General features: G+C 47.8%; 1 protein-coding gene across 1 annotated transcript in view; it reads right to left on the minus strand.

Annotated features, from left to right (window-relative positions):
- FAM178B (family with sequence similarity 178 member B) overlaps positions 1 to 19,147 on the minus strand; it is a 96,717-nt gene extending 77,570 nt beyond the window's left edge. The window contains 5 exon segments of the mRNA XM_024743967.1: positions 980 to 1,081; positions 3,938 to 3,999; positions 5,031 to 5,452; positions 5,652 to 5,721; positions 19,007 to 19,147. Coding sequence (XP_024599735.1) covers positions 980 to 1,081; positions 3,938 to 3,999; positions 5,031 to 5,452; positions 5,652 to 5,721; positions 19,007 to 19,147 — 797 coding nt within the window.
- Positions 19,148 to 20,210: the final 1,063 nt, after the last annotated feature.

Genomic DNA, 20,210 nt, shown 5'->3' on the forward strand with positions numbered 1-20,210 from the left:
CCCCCCACCCAGTTCAGATGGAAGGCAGCCAGCTTCCTGCAGCCTCCCTAACCTCCTCTCTCCTCCTTGCTGCCGCCGCAAGGCCCTCCCAGGGCCGCCTCTCACCATCTTCAGGGCTCTGCTGAAAAGTCAGCCACTCACAGAGGCCTTCCCTGACCCCTCCTCCGAACCTTCCAGCCCTCCCGGCACTGCTGACGCCCCCTCCCCACTCCCTCCTTTCTCATGAGCACCTGTCACACAACTTCCTTCATTTACCGTGTGCATTGGTGGTCTCCCCGCCCTGATGGCGGGCAACACGGGGGCAGAGACCTCTGTTTGGTTCTCTTCCTGCTGTATCCCCAGAGTCTGCACAGAGCCCAGCACAAAGTTGGCACGTAACAGATGTTTAACGGATGGGTGGACAGACGGATGGACAGACGGACAGACAAATGGATGAATGGATAACAGGGTACCCTGAAGATGAATTCAACTGTGGTCCTCGGGTATCTCTGAGACTCCATGGTACAGGTGACTCCAGCCCTCCCTCCAGCCAATGGGCCAGCAGACTCTGGCCCAGACGACAGCTCTGACAGAAGCCGCCTTCCTTCCCCACACAGGGGAAGACAGAAAACGTCATGTGGCTGTATTTTCCCGTGTAAAGTCAATGTTCATTCAGACTGTAGTTTGAGACCTGGTTCCACACGTTTGGGCAGACAACTGGGGAAGAGCAGGCCGTATTTTATACCTCTGTGTCTTCAAAGGCCCACACTAGACCCTGACACACAGTAGGTGAATAAATGCTTCTCGAATCAATGAACAGATGTGGGATTAAGAGAAGGATGCAGCTTGAGAACTCATCAACAGCACACAAATCGCGGTGGAAACCGTCCAGAGCCAACGGCAGGTGAGCACTTAAACCCTCTGCCTGGAGAGGCGGGTGCGGGGACTTGGCCCTGAGTGGGCACACGCCTCCCCTCCCACCTGTGCCCACTCCCCACACCTGTGCTCTGGTGTGAGCGGCACTTCATCAGGATCCGAGGAGTTGAGGTCAAGACAGTCCTGCAGAAGCAGCTTCTCTCGCTCTTGCTCCAGGGCCTGTTGCCTGCCAGAAGGTGAGAGGTGAAAATAGGGTCAGTGCAGTGCCTGCTCATCCGCCCCGTCACTGGGCTGCAGGGGCCTCCCAGGGCACAGCGAGGCCTAGGCACGGGGACCAGGGAGCTCAGAGCCCTGTCTCCCTGCACACAGCTCTCAGACTTAGATTCCTGGGGCGGGGGAGGGACTGTACTGCATCAGTTGTGCTGCCTGAAAGAAGACAATTTACGCTACACAACTTCAAACGCACCTTTATTCGTGTACTTTGTTCTGGCACCTGCTCACTCTTTAACACACCAGGGACAGGGCCTAGCCCTTCTGCTCCTCCCGGGTCCAGCCACACTGACCAGGAGCAGGCCCCTGTGCCCATGGCTCCCCCGGGCCTGCCTCTCCAGCCCCAAGTGGCAGCCCCCCAGGGCCTGCTCCTTCCCTACTGCACCTGCCCTGCCCAGCCCCTGAGTCCGTTTTCTCCCTCCAGGCCTGAGCACCTCACTTCCCTTTTCTTTCTTTTTTTTTTTTTGCAGTACGTGGGCCTCTCACTGCTGTGGCCTCTCCCGTTGCGGAGCACAGGCTCTGGACGCACAGGCTCAGCGGCCATGGCTCACGGGCCCAGCCGCTCCACGGCATGTGGGATCTTCCCGGACCGGGGCACGAACCCGTGTCCCCTGCACCGGCAGGCGGACTCTCAACCACTGCGCCACCAGGGAAGCCCTCACTTCCCTTTTCAATGGGCCCCACCAGAGGCCCTGTGTGCCGACCATCATCTTGCTGGAGCCCGGCTCCCTCACCTCCTGCCCTGAGCGCACGCAAACCCCAAAAGGGGGCAACAGTCCCCGCCTGGCCTTCTGCGTCCTTGTTCCCTCCAGCTGTCCAGGGCGCTCACCCTGGTTTTGCCCACTGGTCCTCGGTTCTCAAAGGCTTCGCCTCCAGCCCAGCCTGTGTTGGGTTCAGATCCTTTGAGCCAGCCACTAGATGGATGATTTCCAGCCAAATGTGGCCGGTCCTCCCGACATCGTGCACCTAATTCTCAATTTCTCTTCCCTACACAGGCCCCAGCCACCCAGGACAGCAGGTCCCACGGGAGCTCCCCAAGGCCCTGTCTCATCACCATTCACCCTATTCCCCCCTCATGCTTCCCATCCATTCTCTATAACGCAGCCTGAGCGCACTCTCTTTAACACATGGCAAAACACATCAGGATCTGCTTAAAATTCGCCCACGACTCGACCCTGTATTCACGAGGCTCCCGTTCACATCTCAGCTGCATCTCCTGTTCTGTCCACTCCCCACACTCTGCCACCGAGAATTCCAGTCCTAGCCAGCCAGGAGAGGCACGGTCTGTCCTTCCTGCCTTTACATGTGTGGTCACTCCTGCTGCCCTCCCAACTCTTATCCTCCAAGGTCCAAGGACAAGGATCCCCCCTGGGGAGCCTGTCCTAACTCCCAGGCTAAGTTAGATGCCACTATTCCAGGCCCCTCCATAGCAGCTTTACAGCACGGGAAATACTAGAATCATTGCGTTCAATTCCAGGTGAGTGGGGCTCACCATCATATCTGTATATCCGGTGCCTGGCACAGGGCACAGGGCAGAGCAGGAACCTTCCCATGCAAGGCATTGAGGAGCGGGTAGTTCCCCACGCGTGTTCACTTTCCTGCTGACACTTCTGAGTATCTAATATATTTACAGCTGGATATCGTGCAAACGTACAGACATGGCCCCTTCCCTAACTTACCCTCTGGTTAGGAAAAAATATACTCAGGTAAAGGAGTTAAACAACAAAAGTCATGGGCTATTAAGAGCCCAGAGGAGGAAGATGACTCTGGGGTGGGGTCAGGAATAGACACAGGAGAGAAAACAATCATTCATCCCACTCGTGTATTTAACCCCCTCTTGCGGGCAAGAACATGGGCTGGGAATTGGGAAAAACAGAGACCAGTGAGATGTCATTCCGACAAGAACCCAAGCATCAGACAACAGCACCGCCTCTTAACTTCCGCAAAGTGAGTGCACACACCGAGCAAAAAGAACACCGGAGAAGGGATGAGAACACAAGAAGAATAAGCCTGTGGGCAACGCGTTCCCGCGCATCAAAGCGCAAGCCCGGGGGTGAAGTCCGCTGCGTCCCAGCTGCCCCGGTCCTCGCGGCCAATGGAGGAGCGGGATTCTAGTGTCTTCACCACTAAATGGGCCCTCAGTGCAAGCCAGCCATGGCACTTGCTTTCCAGTAAAGAAAGAGCACCGGGGTTGGTTTCCATCCCCACCTCCGCCTCCCTAAGGGATTTCCAGTTCTGATGGGATGTGACTTTTGCCTTTAGAAACCAACTTCCACGTGAGACGTGCTCACCATAATCCCAGGGGGAGGGCAGGTGAACTAGACCAAGCGCTACGGAATGACGAGCAAAGCGTGCTCAGGTGGCGGCGCGGGGCAGGGCGCAGGAAAAGCTGGCACCTTACCCCCCACCCCTCCCACTCCACCTCCGTCACCGTCGAGTCGATCGTCAGGCTGTGCGCCTCCGTATCAAAGCAGTGTGCTTCTTCCGCTTCGCTCAGTGGGAGCTGAGCAAGCCCTAAACTAGCATGAACTGGGCAGAATAGCGCCAAGGTGGGGACAGAACCGGAACGAGGGCTCTGTGCGTGGTGAGGATCTGGGGCTCTCTGCCTCAGAGGTGCTGCCCTTTGACCCGCTACTGTTCTGCACACTCGCTATTCACCAGGGCTCACAGGGCCCTCAGGAGGCATGCTGATGGCGGGGGTAGGCTGCTTTATCCTGAGAGGAATTTGCTCTGAGTCTCTGAGGACAAACCCATGAAATTACTGCCAACCCCACAGAAATGAAGACCCCCATGATGGACCCTCCCCACTCACCTCTTCTCCTGCAGTAAGTAATCCAAGCTGTTGACGTAGCACTCGGAGTCCCCAGAGGCATTCTGGAGAAGCCACATGGGAATGGGCAAGAAAGAGGAAGACAGAGACAGAGGGAAAAAGAATAAAACTGAAGCTACGTGAAGCCCTTTACTTATTTTGTTTACTTTTCTGAACAGGCAATACATTCACTCGCTCACCTCCATCCCCAGCCACCCAGGTCCCTCCCCGTAGGTGACCGCAGGTGTTTACTGCTGGCTGTGCTGAGATACTTTACGCACAGACAAGCAAACAGTAATACATCATAGACTCTCTCCTTCAACACGGGTGGTAGCACGCTACACCCCCTATTCTGCACTTTGCTGATTTTCAGTTAACAATATGTCTTCAGGGTCATTCCACATCAATACTAAAGGGATAGTTTTTTTGTTTGTTTGTTTTAAAAAAAACCAGTTCCATGGTATTCTGATTTATGATTAGAACATAATTTATTAGTTCCCTAGTGATTGGCATTTTGGTTATTGGCAATCTTGAGCTATTACAAACAAATAAATCCTATTCTTAGAATAAATTTCCTGGATCTATGTGCACTCGAATGTCCCCACAATCTTCCCAGCAACCACAGTTTATTCCCGGCTTAAAGTTCATCACTGAAGTTTCCACTTCGGAATCCCAGGTCGCTGGACCACAGTTAGCCTGAGGCTTTGTGCCTGACCTCGCCCAGACCCATGATCCCAACCACAGCTGCAAAAGCCTTGATGGGACCCACACAGGGGCGGCATCAAATACGGCACCACCCCAGGCATTTTTATTAGCAGGAGTTAGGAGCAGAAATAAAGGGAGAGATGCAGCCCAGCCTTGGGGGCCCAAGCTCCCAGGCACGAAGGCCCAGGGGCTGGGGAGAGGTGGCGGGGTGTGTGTGGCCAAGGAGGGACAGTCAAGGCGAGGTGGCCGAAGGAGGGCAGTTGGGGTGTGGCTGAGGAGGATAGCCAAAAAGCGGTGGCTTGGGGGTGACTAAGGAGAGGTGGATGAAGAGGGGCGGCAAGGAGAGGAGGCCAAGGGGCAGTTCCTGGCTCACCGAGGTGTGGGCGTCCACCCGTGGCGCTGCAGCCTTTGGGCTGGTGCCTGCCGTGCTCCAGAACGGCTCCTCCAGTGAGGCCAGACCCCCCACGGGGTCTGGGTCCTGGGGCTCCTGCTTTGACTCCTCGGGCAGCTGGTGGGCCAGTCTCCTCAGGCCCCGAGGCCCCGCCGTGCCTGCCTGCCTCTGGGCTGGGGCCCCGCTGTCAGCCAGCAGGGCCCTTGGCTTCAGGAACTCCACGGGCGGTGGGCTCCAGTCGCTGGGGAACATGTCACCATCGGCCTGCATCTTGGGCTTCTTCGGCGACTTGGGAGCTGGAGCAGAGGAGGGGCTGCAAAGGCGCCGCGTGGGGTGCAGGAGCCCCTGGTGCAGGGGGTGGTCGAGGCAGCTGCTCTTCAGGTCGGGCAAGAGGATGGGCCTGGCGGCGGCTGCCTGAACCCCTGTGGACGGGACAGAGTCCTGCAGTGTCCCCACCTGCCCGCCATCATCCCAGCCACGGCACCACACTGGCTGAGGAGAGGGGTGGCTTGGGACTGCTGTGGGCAGCATGCAAGGGGAGTCCCTCAACTGTGCGTTTTCCACTCCCTCGTGGCCCCAAACGTCAGAAAGGCTCTACCTGCACAGGGGAGAGACACCTACCTTCTCTCCAAGGACTGGCTAGCACAGCCTTCTCGGGCCTGGCCATCTGCACACCACTGGGCGTTTTATCCTGGAAGGAACCACCTGTCAGGTGAGGCGAGCCTCCAGAAGAGAGCTAAGTGCTCTAGAGGAGGTCCTGGGCCCCTGGGTGCCCAGGAAGGAACTCCCCCTCCAGCTCCACCCCAAGGACTCAGCACACGTACCACAAAGATCAAGTTACTGAGGTGAAGGAGGCTTGATCTGACCTCTCATTTCAAGGACATGATGGGCAAGTGTAAAGACATCAACAGTTTTTAAACCTGTATGAAATATTGCATAAAACAATATTATACAAACCTATTGTGGTAATCATTTCATGATGTACGTAAGTCAAATCATTATGCTGTACACTTTAGACTTATAAAATGGCATATGTCAATTATATCTTAATACAATTGTAAAAAAAGAAAAACACTTAAAAAAGAAATATCATACATATATGTTAATAAACACACAATGTTTAAAGATGTAATTTGTGCCAATAAAAACATAAAGAGGAGGGATGGAGTTGTATAGGAGCGGAGTTTTTGTATACTATTGAAGCTAGGTTGGTACTAATTCAAACAAGTCTGTAATAAATTTAAGATATATATTATAATCTCCAGTGTCACTACTAACAAAATAACTTCAAAATATATAGAAAAGGAAATGAGGAGGGAATCAAAATCACACACTACAAAGAAAATCAGTTAAACACAAAAGAAGGCAGTAATGGATGAACTGAGAAACAAAAAAAGACGTAAGATGTATAAGAAACAAACAGTAAAGTGGCAGAAATTCTTCCTTATCAGTAATTAGTTTAAACATAAATGGAGTAAATTCTCAAATCAAAAGGCAGATACTGGCAAAATGGACTAAAAAAACAGGATCCAACTATGTGCCATCTACAAGAGATTCACTTTACATCTAATGATACAAATAGATTGAAAGTGAAAGGACGGAAAAGATACTCCACGTAAATAGAAACCCAAAGAGACCTGGAGTGGCTATATTAGCATCAGAAAAAATAGATGTTAAGTCAAAAATTGCTATGAGACAAAGCAAGCCATTATCCATTGATATAAGGGTCAGTCATCAAGAACATATAACAATTATAAACATATATGCACCGAAAAACAGAGCTCCAAACTATGTGATGCAAAATGACGGAGCCGAAGGGAGAAATAATTATAAAATAATCGCTGAAGGCTTCAATATCCTACTTTCAACAATGAAATTATATGGAAGATCAAACGAAAACAGAGGACTTGAGCAACACTATAAACCAACTAAACATAACCAGACGGACACAGAACCCTTCACCCTGCAACAGCACAATGTACATTCTTTGCAAATACACGTAGAATTTCTTCAGGATAAATTATCTGTTAGGCCAGAAAACAAGTCTCAATACATTTTAAAATACTGAATTCATATAAAGTATTTTTCCCTCTCACAATAGAAACTAGAAATAAATGACAGAAGAAATTTCACGAATACATAGAAGTAAAACAAACTCTTTAACTATATGGAGATATATATATATATATATATATATATATATATATATACCAAAGGAGTAAAACTGAGTTCCAGAAATAAACACATACATCTATGGTCAACTGATTTTCAATAAAGATGCCAAGAACATTCAACGGAGAAAGAAGAGTCTTTTCAACAAATGGTGCTAGGCAACTGGACATCCACATTCAAAAGAATGACACTGGACCCTTGTCTCACCAGACACTTATACACAGTAATTAATTCAAAATAGATGAACAACCTAAACAGAAGCACTAAAACCATATGACTCAGAGGAAAACATAGGGGTAAGTCTTCATGGCTTCAGATTTGGCAATGGTTTCTTAAGATAAGACATCAACAGCATAGGCAACAAAAGAAAAAATACATAAAATAGGATTTCATCAAAATTTAACATTTTGCACTTCAAAGGATATTGTCAAGAAAATAAAAGGACACCCTACAGAATGTGACAAAATATTTGCAAATCATTTCTTTGATTAGGGTCTAGGATCCAGAATATATGGAGAACTCTTACAACTTAGCAACAAAAAGGTAAAAAATCCAATGAAAAAATAAGCAGAAGACTTGAATAGGCATTTTCAAAAGAGGGCCAACAGAGGGCCAACCAGCACATGAGAAGATGTTCAATGCTAACAGTCACTTTATTAGGGAAGTGTTCATCAAAAACACAATGAAATGCTACTTCACACCCACCAGGATGTCTATCACCAAAAACAAAAACAAAAAATAACTAGCGTTGGTGACGACTGGAGAAATTGGAACCCTCATACATTGCTGTTGTGAACGTAAAATGGTACAGCCACTGTGGAAGACAGGTTGGCAGTTCGTCAGTTAGTTAACGATAGAATTACCATATGAATCACCAAATGACTCAGGAATTCCACTCCTAAGTATATACCCAAAAGGAGTGAACACAGGTTCTCAGACAAATCCTTGCACGTGAATGTTCCCAGTAGCACTCTTCACGTAGCCGAAAGGCGGAAATAATGCAAATGCCTATCAACTACTGAATGGATAAACAAAATGTGGTATATCCACACAATGGAATATTATCGAGCCACAACAAGGAATGAAGCACTGATACACGCTATAACAATGGATAAACCTCAAAAACGTTATGCTAAGTGAAAGAAGACAGACACAAAAGAATCATATATATGATTCTCTACATATGAAATGCCCAGAGTAAGCAAATCCACAGAGACAGAAAGTAGACTAGTGGTTGCCAGGTGCTGTGGGAGGTGGGGGGAGGGGAGGAGGAATGAGGAGTGACTACTTAATGCGTAAGCCTTCCTCTTTGGATCATGAAAATGCTCTAGAACTAGACAGCGCTAACACTTGCACAACACCGCGAGTGTACCAAATGCCACTGTATTATACACTTTAAAATGGTTAAAATGGTAAGTCTTATGTATATTTTACCACAATAAAAGATAAATAAATACATAAATTATACATGGGGGAAAAGTGTATGCAAAATAATGTCAGGTAAGTGGAGGTCAACACAACTTGGTAGAAGTCATGAATTAAAAAGAAAAAAAACAGAACTTCCCCGGTGGCGCAGTGGTTAAGAATCCCCCTGCCAATGCAGGGGACACGGGTTTGAGCCCTGCTCTGGGAAGATCCCACATGCCACAGAGTGACTAAGCCCATGCACCACAACTACTGAGCCTGCGCTCTAGAGCCCGCGAGCCACAACTACTGAGCCCACGTGCCACAACTACTGAAGCCCGTAAGCCTAGAGCCCGTGCTCTGCAACAAGAGAAGCCACTGCAATGAGAAGCCTGCACACCGCAAAGAAGAGCAGCCCCCACTCGCTGCAACTAGAGAAAGCCAGCATGCAGCAATGAAGACCCAATGCAGCTAAAAATAAATTTAAAAAAAAAGTATAAGAAAAAGAAAAAAATTACAGAAATATGAAATAACCATATTAAATGAAGGAGTTACGGCTGTAATTTTTTGCAAAATTGTTTAAATAATAAAATGTTCTAAATTTGTGCCTATCTAAGCACTGGAGGGCAGCATCAGAAGCCTTTAGGGGACCAGTGAGATAAGGATGGCACTAAAAATCATCCTGTCCTGGTTCTGACATCCTGCCCTCCTTTGGGCCTTCAGGAGGTGTTGCCCAGGATTGCCCATCCTCCCACTTGCCACTGGGATTTTTTTTCTAGTTTTTCTGCCTTAAAAAATAATCACTCTTCCTCCCAGTCCTTCTTGAAAATTGCTTCTGATTCAACCTTCCTAAGCGTCAACTAAATCGTGTAACCTCCTCTGCTCAGAAGCCATTGCTGGGCAAAGGTTCACACATGAGGCATCTTTAGAAGGTGATGAAAATATTCTCTATCGTGACTGTGGTGGTGGTTCCTCCAAAACTACATACCATTGTCAAAGCTCATGGACCTGCACATCTAGAAAGGGTAAATTTTACTGGATGTAAGTTATACCTCCATAAACCTAACTTAACAAATAACACCAGCTTCCACTTAGCAAATATTGAGACTTTTCAACATATAAAATTATTTCCACATTAGAAATCATCTGGAGGAAAACACAACATACAAATTCTGTTAAATGAAATGAAAATGCTTCTGGGATAATCTAAGCCATCTCTGTATATAAGGTGTCCACTGTTGGCCTTCCCAGTTCTGCCCTCAATGGGAACCCTGGCAAGTGCTAAGAAATCACTGAACTTCCCCTTGTAAAGGAGAAGTGGGAGCGGCGGGGGTTCAAGTCTTGATAGGAGCCCCCTGGTGGCATTTTTTCCTCCTGCTGTGGGGTGATACTTGGGCCATGGTGTGCCTTCTACCTAGGAGGCCCCTTTGGCCCTGGGGAAACAAGAAGGACGAGGGTGGGGCCCAGTGGAAAGGGAGCCAGAATGGAGGCTTCAGGATGAGCCAAGCAGCGGATACGGTCTGGGAAATAGGAGAGCAGTTGTCCATCAGGCCCGCAGGACAAGAGAGCAGGCAGGGTGTCAGGGTGAAGGAGCATCATGGTGCATGTATTAGTCAGCTTGGGCTGCTGTAACAAGTAGCACAGACTGGGGGGCTCAAACAACAGACATTTATTTCACAATTCTGTGAGGCTAGGTGTCAAAGATCAAGGTGTCTGCAGGGTTGGTTTCTTCTGAACCCGTCTCCTTGGCTTGCACGTGGCTCTCTCCTCCCTGTGTCATCCACATGGTTTCTCCTCTGTATGCCTGTGTCCTAAGCTCCTCTTCTTCTAAGGACCCCAGTCATATTGGATTAGGGCCCACTCTCAATGACCTCATTTAACCTTAATGACCTCTTTAAAGACCTTATCTCCAAATACAGTCACATTGTGAGGTGCTGGGGGTTAGGACTTCAACATATGAATTTTAGGGGATCACAATTTACGTGCATTTGAGCTCTGTGCAAGGTGGAGGCCGGGAGTAGAGGCCTCTAAAAATGCTGTAAATTCTCGATGTGTATCAGAAAGGATGATACTGAAAGTCCCAGGTCTTCCCCATGTTCTTGATTCGGACACCATTTAACTGCCAATATGGCCATGACATCAGCATGGTCACAGTGGACAGCCCAGACATCAGCTCAGGCAAACAAAACCTGTGAGCAGTCTTCTATCTGAACTCTCAGTGGTGTGATATGTGAGATGACACAGGTAAACACCAGCAAAAAAAAAAAAAATTGCTCTTATAGCCAGAATATCTGAAAAGCTGTTTGGTCCATAAGTAACAATGCATCTAGTGGAAAATGTCTCCATTCCTGAGAAAACTGGGGACTAAGACCTGGATCCCCCCAGCAGTGCTCACAGAGGATGAGACATATGTGGGGCGAAGGTCTAAGCATGCTGATGACACCTCCAGCTTTTTCATGGAAGCATTTTATTTATTTATTTATTTATTTTTATTATTATTTTGCGGTACACGGGCCTCTCACTGTTGTGGCCTCTCCCGTTGCGGAGCACAGGCTCCGGACGCGCAGGCTCAGCGGCCATGGCTCACGGGCCCAGCCGCTCCGCGGCATGTGGGATCCTCCAGGACCGGGCACGAACCCGTGTCCCCTGCATCAGCAAGCAGACTCTCAACCACTGCGCCACCAGGGAAGCCCCCATGGAAGCATTTTAACAGACAAACTGCAAAGTTGGTCAGGAGTAAAACTTCAAAATTCTGCAGAAGTCAAAGAGCAATAAAATATTCCCTTTGCTTACTGATAATACACGGAAAAGGGCTTTGGAAAAGAGCCTGTAAGTTCCTCAAATGATTAAACACAGAGGTACCACATGACCGAACAAAAGCATCCCTAGGTATGTACACGAGAGAAATGAAAACATTTGTCCACACAACATCTCGCACACAGATGTCCACAACAGCCAAAAAGTGGAAACAGCCGAAGTGCCCATGAGTCATTGATTGAGTGGATCAACAAAATGTGCAGTATCCATATCATGGATACTGTTAGCCATGAAAAGGAATGAAGTACTGAGACACGCTATGACATGGATGGACCTCAAATACATCATAGGAAGCAAAGAAGCCAGACTCATAGGAGCACATGTTGTGGGTTCCATTTAGACGAAGTGTCCAGAATAGGCAAGTCATAGAGACACAAAGCAGATTCCTAGTTGCTTAGGGCTGGGAGAGAGGAGGGAAGGTGGGGTGAGAGCTCAGGGATGCTGGGTTTCTTTTGGGGTGACGAAAACGTCTAAGATTGACTGTGGCGATGGTTGCACAGCTCTATGAACTATACTCTTTAAACGGGTGAGTTGTGTGGTATGTGAATTTTATCTCAGTAAAACTTTTTTTAAAAAGAAAGTAAGTACAAGGAGAGTAAAACTAAAGGTCACCGCTGTCGATGAAGTTGAAGATTCTGAGAGGGCAGAGGACTTCAGTAACAGGAAGCTGGGAAACACGGTCAAAGCTGTTCACATTGTAGATGCTGATCAAGAAGCAAGAAGGAAAAGAAAACCAAAGAATAAAAAGTATCACTAAAATCTTCCAGAAATATTCTATGTGAATGATAACGCCTTCTGGGAATTTGGGGGGCAATTACAGCTACTCTTTTCAAAAACACTTTTATTTGAGGTTCTTAGTGCAAAGCTGAGTCTAGAACATTTGCCTAAACCAAGCAAATGCTTTGGTGAGCAGAAGTCCATGGAGATGATAAAATATAAAAAGAATCAGAAACCGCTGATATAATGAGACCAAATCCATGCAGAAAAAGCTGCGTGCAACGGGGGTGGGAGGGGTGAGGGGGTGGGAGGAGAGGCTATGTTCTCCTTTTTAAATCGGTTTCTTTTCTGAGCACAAGTGCTTTCTGTGTCTTCCTAACAATGCGGAGCCCACTACGTTTAGAAAAAACAGCGCAGCCTTTGTTCCAGTCCAGAGTCGATGGCTTTTGCTGTTCCAATTTCAAGATCGTGACAAGCAGCACGCTCTGGTCCATGACAGCTCAGCAGTTCAGGGCTCAGATGGAGCGCAGGGCGGGAGCATGGTGAGGTGGGCTAGGTGGGTGGCTGTCCTTGCTGAGTGAGGAAGCTGCACGGTCTCTCAGCCCCTCCTCTGCACCCTCATCACCACACTGGAGAGTCCCAGCTCTTCCTGCGTCACCTGAGCGCACAGACGGAGTCTTATCTCCCTACCCCAGTGCCTAGCCCAGGGCCCAGCCCAGAAGGAAGCTCAGAAAACTAGTCGATGCTATCGTACACTTATACGTCGGCTTGGGCTGCCTTAACAAAATACCATAGGCTGGGGGGTGCTTAAACCACAGATCTATTTCTCACAGCTCTGAAGGCTGGCAGTCCCAGACCCAGGTGCTGGCTGGTAGGTTATATTCTGAGGCCTTTTCTTGTGCCTCACGGGAGGCTGCCATCTCTCTCGATCTTTCTTTTGTGCACTCACAGGATGGGAGCGGGTAGAAAGCGAGCCTGTGTGTGCACTGTGTCTCTTTCTCTTCTAAGGATGTTAATCCCGGCATGGGCCCCACCCTCATGACCTAACCTAACCCTAGTTACCTCCCAAGGCCCCATCTCCAAATACCATCACATTGAGCGTAAGGGCTTCAACGCAAGAATCTGCGGGGGAGACACAGTTCAGCCCATTGTGACATGCAATATACCAAACATCACTACACCAGGTACAAATCAAATTAATCAACTTTAAAGGACAATATACATGCAGAAAAGGGAACCAGGGTAAGAATACAGCTTGATGAATTTTCACCAAGTGAACACACCCAGGCAACCATGACCTAAGTCCAAAAAATAGCATATACCAGCACCCCAGGGTCCTCCTCACACTGCTTCCCAGTCAGGACCCCTCCCCTCTGCTCAAAAGGCAGGACTTCCATAGATTCGTCTCGCCTGTTTTTTCAATAATGCGTAAATGAATCGCACAGCATGGATTCTTCTGTGTCTGGCTTCTTTTGGTCAGTGTTGTTTGTGCCCGTTTGTTTTCACTGCTCTGTAGTGTTCTGTTGTATGAATACAGGTTCAACTCTTCTACTATTGATGGATATCTTTGTTGTTTCCGGTTTCTGACTATGAATAAAGCTTCCATGAACGCTGTTATACTTGCCTTTTGTACACACAGAGCCACCCCACACACCCAGTCACATCATGCATTTCTGTTGGGAACGCACCTAGGTGTCGAATTGGTGGGTCACGAAATAGTTATGTCCACTTGTGGTAGCAAAGGCCAAACGGTTTCAAAGTGGTAGGATGAATTTACCCTCCTATCAGCCATTTATCAGTTCCCCTCATTCTACCCTTGCCAACACTTGAGAATGTCAGTCTTTTCAATGTTTACCATCCTAGGAGGTGTGTACGAGTTTCTCATTGCATTGTTCAATTTGTACTTCCCCAATTATAATGAGATGGAGCAAATTTTCCTATTGCATTGTCCTCCTGGATATCTTCTTTTATAAAGTACCTGTTGCCCATTTTCCTATTGAGTTGTCTTTTTCAAAATTTCTTCATCTGGAGGCATTCTTCATATATTCTCAAGGCGAACCCTCTGTCAGTTATATGTGCTGCAAATATTTTCTCCCACTAGATGGCTTGTCTTTTCACTCTCTTAATGGTGTGTTTAAGAGAAGTCTGTAAGTTTAATGTAGACTAATTTATCAACAGTGTCTTCTACATTTAGCACATCCTGCATCCTGTTTCTTAAATTTTCCTCTATCTCAAAGTCACAAACATATCCTCATATGTCAACTTTTAGACTTTCTGTTATTTACAATTCATATTTGGATCTGTAATCCACACAAGATACATTTAAATTGTTGTTGGTGTATAACTTAGATAAGGTGCACAAATCGTAAGTATTGAGCTTGATGATTTTATATACATATATGTAACTACCACCCAGATCAAAACACTGAACACTTCTCACACCCTAGAAGGATCTCTCATACCTCCTTCAGTCAATAACCCCAAAGATAACAATACGTTGCCTCTATCACCATCAATTACTTTGCCTGTTTTGGAACTTTAGATACACAGAATCATACATTTGGTACTCTTCTGGGTCTGATTATATTTTGCTGAACATTAATGTTGATAAACATTGAGATTCATCCATGTTGTTGCATGTTGCTGCTGTTCGTTCATCTTCGTTACTGTATAGTACTCCACATAAATACATCACAACTTCTTTTTTTAATATTTATTTATTTATTATTTATCTTGGCTGCACCGGGTCTTAGTTGCAGCACATGGGATCTTCGTTGTGGCATGTGGGCTTCTTAGTTGCGGCATGCACACTGTTAGTTGCGGCACGCATGCGGGATCTAGTTCCCCGACCAGGGATCGAACCTGCGCCCCCCTGCACTGGGAGTGCAGAGTCTTACCCACTGGACCATCAGGGAAGTCCCCATCACAACTTCTTTACCCACTCTCCTTTTGATAGACGATTAGGTTGTTTCTTATTTCAAGGTATTATGAATAATAAGGTTGCTATGAATATTCTTGTACATGCTTTTGAAGGACATAAACACTCTTTTATGTCAGATATCTACCAGGATACACAAAACTTGGATGCTACCACACTATGAAAAACATTTAGATTTGTCAAGCTCTCCCTGCCAAAAACATATAGCATATTTTATCTATAATACATCTATAGTTCCCACATCTATAATTCTTTCTGGAAAGAACTGTGAGAACCAGTCTTCTCTGTTTTTTATTTTGAAATAATTTCAGACTTACAAAACATTATAAAAATAACACAAAGAATTCCACATGCCCTTCATCCAACTTTCTCAAATGTTAACACTGCATTATACTTGCTTTATCGTTACCTCTCTCTAATGTATGTGCATGTGTGTATGTGTGTGTGTGTGTGTGTGTGTAAATATGTGATCTTGACACTGTTGAAGAGTATTGGCTAGTTACTTGGTAGATTCTGTACACTTGGGTTTGTGTGATGTTTCCTCACAACTGGGTTCAGGTTATATGTTTGGGGCAGGAACACACAGATGTGACGCTGAGCCCTTCTCAGAGCCTCATATTCGAAGGCACAGATGTCAGTTTGTCCCATTACTGACGTTGCTAACTTTCATCACCTGGCGAAGGTGGTACCTGCCAGGTTTATCCACCATAATATTACAATTTTCCCTTTGTAATTAATTAACATCTTATGGGAAGATGCTTTGAGACTATGTAATCGTCCTGTTTCTCATCATACTTTCATTTCCTAGCTTTTGCATCCATTGATGATTCTTGCCTGAAACAATTTTTATGGGAATGGTTGAAAACTAGTTTTTGTTTGCTTTTAATAACTTCAAATTTTGCAAAAATCTTACAGTGATAATCAGTACTTCTCACAAATCAAATGGAAGCCTGGAAGATCACTAGATTTTTACCACAGAAACATCCCCAGAGTCACCTTCAAAGATTAAAAGAATAAAACTGGCAAACTGGTGGTGGCACCGGCAGTGGCTACATTCTCAGGCAAAGTGTGACCCTCCCCTGAAGGCCTGAGAGGCAGCCAAAGAAGAGAGAGAACAGCTCTCCTAAAAGTCTCCGATTCTGTACAAACCACCCGCAGACAATCTTGATGCAGGCCGAGAAAAGACGTTTTGCATGCTCAAAGCATCTCATTCTAGAAGGAGCATATATGTCAGCCAGGGCAGGGGTGGGAAGCAGACGTCAAGGCTGGCGGATCCTGAGGTCCCCCGGGTCCAGCTCGTGTCTTCTCTGGAGACAAAGCAGAAGGCGAACTACAGACTGTGTTTCTAGGAGATTCTCACCTCTGTAGCTCTCCCCAGGCTGAGACCTGCTCACCTGTTTAAACACCAAACCCAGCACAGACGACCTGCTGCACCAGCTGGGATCCCGCTATGTCGCAGCTTAACCAGTCAGGCTCCCTGGGAGCAATGTCACCAAGAGAGCTGACATAGAAACAGGCCCTAATTTATAAGAGGACTAGGTCCCAAAAGCTCATTCTGAAAGCCAAGAGTTAGAAATAAGAGAGATGGGGGCTGGAGAGAAAGACAGTGTCCAGGTTAGTTCACAAAACCAGTAACTCACGAAGCAGCTGCAGGGAGGACTGAGGGCCGTGAAACGGAACCTTGACCTAGAACACGACTCCTACGAGATGAAGACTGACGTAGGCACCAGAAAGACAACTTGCCCCAACTTGTCCAGTACAGTTCTGCTCAGCAAAACCCAATTTAGCATCTCTGATGTGTCAGGTCTTGTGCTGAGCCCTGGGATACCAAGGAAGGGAAAGATAGGGCCTCTGCCCTTGAACTTGCAGCAGTGGGAGGTGTCTGCCAAGAGACAGACCCGGGGTCACCAAGACTCCAGTGGATGATGGAGCCTGGGCCCCACTGTCCCAAAAGGTGTGTTCAGATTGGCTGGTCATGAGCAGGCTTATGGGCTAGGGCTGCCTGCTCAGCGGGCAGCTAAGGCTGGTTGCCGTAAAGCACGTGCCCCTCAAAGGTATTGCTCTGCCAGTGGTTATACAGCAGTCCAATTTTCCCTGCAAAGAAGACACTCCACCAGCTGTTTCTTCCCTCTCCAACCCACAAAGTAGTACATTTTTCTTACTTGTACCTGTTGTTCTTGGCTTTGACCAACCCCCTCCCTTGAGTTCCTTGAAAACATTAGCATTTTCAAAGAAGAAGAAATGAGCCACAGTAGAGAAACACAGTCTGATAACAGGTCATCTTTTCTGCCTGAGTCTCCAACTCTGAAACCTGCAATTCATCAGAGCTAACATTTTAAGAGCACTGTGACTTCCTGTGCAACTAAGAAAGACAAAAAGCTGCCGAATGAACGACGGCACAGAGGAAGACACCGTCCACTGTGGGACCCAGCTCAACATCGAGCCGTTAAAACGTGAGCAAAGATGCATCCTAGAACCAATTAAAAACGATAATTCTAGTTAGTCTGACAGGATCCGAGCGCTGTGTGCTAGGTGTCGAGACGGGAACACAGGAGGGGACAAAAGCGATGATGTCAAGGCCCTGCTCCAGTCAAATGGGGAGACACACTTATCGTCTAAACTTTATTTCTTCCGCTGTCTCCCCCGCAAGCCCGCAACACCCAACCATCCAAGGCCTGTTCCTCCTCAATCTCACTCAATTCTTTCCACATTAAGGAGACCATCTTAGAGCACGGCTCCCTGGTCCGGCCATGTTCCCACCTCCCCAGTGCAGCCCAGGGACTGGGGCTCCATCTGTCAAACGTACCCCAGTGCAGGACCCCAAGTCCTGCAAACCCAAGTCCAAAGCCTTTATCAGCCTCCGTCCCCAGCCTCTCCCATTCTTCACCACGGTCTCACATTTGATTTCAACACATCACCTCTCTTTTTTGTTCTTCTACTTTCCAGGCTACAAGAAAAATAAAAGAATCTGTCTTAAAGTGTGACCACCAGGCCAAATAATTACGGACTCCATAGTGCTTTGAGCCTTGATAAATTAAGATCCAAGATTAACTCAGAATATTACAACTATTGTGCTCTTATGAAGACCATTTCTTCAAGATGCCTTATTCCTAACACCATGCTTTATGTCTGTCCCTTTAAACAAATATTTAATAGCTCAGGAATGTTAGTGAGGGCAGAGGCTCTGGTCAGCAAGGACTCAACTCACTATTTGAAAGATGAAACAAGATGAGTTTTATCCACAAAGAAAAGCCAAACAGTCTCCAGTATCATAAACCACACATCCATCAGACTGGGCAGGGGCGGGAACAGACAGCCTTTCTGGAAAGAAAAACGACAGCGACCCTTTGTGCCCTGGGGAACATGAAAAACAAACGCGCAAACAACAACAAACCACCAAATCAATCAAAACACAAACCAATTCCAAATTCGCTTGAAGAAATCTCCACTGCAACAAAGCGAACCATGCCTTGGTGACTGTGCCACCCGGGGAGAGGAGGGCCTGGCCTGTCTTCATCCGGGCCATCCCTGTGCTCAGATCAGAGTCAAACGCAAATGCACACGTGGAACAAAGAAATCCATGAAAGTACAAGACGGGAGGACAGCTGACCGACACGGGGCTTGGGACCGACCAGAGTCCCAGGGGGGAAGTTACTGTGTGGCCACCATGCACCTCTCGAGGACCTTCAGCCTCAGTTTCCTCACCTGTAAAACGGAGCTGGCCGGCCTACTCCCTGAGTTGCGGGAGGAAGTCGGCACAGGGAGCCCTCGTCACGAAGGGCAGGCAGAGCAGGGCTCAGGAGGCCCGGGAGGGTGGGAGGGGACAGGGCCGGCTAGCGGGGAAAGGGAGCGGGCACAGGACTCCAAGATGGTGGGGGTGGAGGACGCAGGACCGGCGGGCCGGCCGGGGACAGGCGCGGGTCCCTACCTCCTGGACTGCGGTGGCCTCGCAGCGCCTCAAGGTCGACCCCAGCAAGCCACTGACCTGTAGTAACAGCTTCCGGGACCGCTGCTCCCTGCCCGCCCAGCCTCCGGGCCGCGTGCGCAACTCCCTCCACGTGCGCACCATGTGCGCGCCCCCAGAGGTTGCAGGCGGCCTCGCAGGCGCGCTCCCGGCACCAGCCCTGGCTCCCGCTAGCAACGGCTTGCCTCCCCACGCTGACCCTTAGTAAATTCAGTAAATCGCTGAATCCTTATCTGGGCACGATGGTGTCCATTTTACAGATGAGGACACCAAGGCCCTGGGGGAAAGGGTCACTTGCCAAAGGCATACGGACAGAAGGGGGCGGTGTCAAGATTCGATTCCAGACCTGGTCGTCCTAGCACTTCGGTTCTTTTTAAAGTTGAGACGCTACAGGCCTTGTGTGTTGGGAGCACTCCGCTCGTAACCCCCATCCATGGTTATGATTCGCCACGTTTTGCTTTGCGAATGGATCTGTCCCTGATTGTGTGTGAACGTCCGTGTGCACGTGCTTTGGAGGGCCTTGGCCCTCAGGCTCACACTCAACAAATACCGGTTGAGCCCCTACCCCATGTCTGGCGTTGATTTGGGCCATTTACACATTATTCCTCTTTGTCCTCCGCCAGTCCTGCCATCAGTTAAAACCCACATCCTACTCTTCTGGAGAACTGATTTTTTTCTTTTTTTTGGAGAACTGATTTTTAATTAGGCATCATGAGTAATCATCCTCTTGTGTGGATTTTCAGGCAGGATGGTGGAGAGCTGCTGCTGGAACTCTGGCTAAGCCCATACTGTGAGCAAGCCCCCTCTTCTGGGGCCAGGATGTGATGGCTGGGAAGGCAGCAGCCCTGCTGTGCTGGGAGGCCTTCCCAGCAACATAGCTGCTTTGACTTCCTTTGATCATCACCTCTAGGAGTTCAGGCCCATTAATTCATCTGATTTCCGGTTGTCAAAAGGGATAATGGAGAAGTTGAACAGATCCCATCTGAACTCCTTACTGTTGTTTGGAGAACTCTTGCCGTTTTAAATGTTTTAAACATATATAGGTTAGATCCATTTTAATGAGCATCATTTCAAAGTTTAAGATAAAGAGACAGGCAAAATTGAAAATAACCTACACAAGAATAATCCTTTTCAGTGTATAAATGCTTCCCCCAATTTTACCTCTTCA

The sequence above is a fragment of the Neophocaena asiaeorientalis genome, unplaced genomic scaffold (assembly GCF_003031525.2).
Source record: "Neophocaena asiaeorientalis asiaeorientalis breed wild unplaced genomic scaffold, Neophocaena_asiaeorientalis_V1.1 scaffold114, whole genome shotgun sequence".
Classification (NCBI taxonomy): Eukaryota; Metazoa; Chordata; class Mammalia; order Artiodactyla; family Phocoenidae; genus Neophocaena; species Neophocaena asiaeorientalis.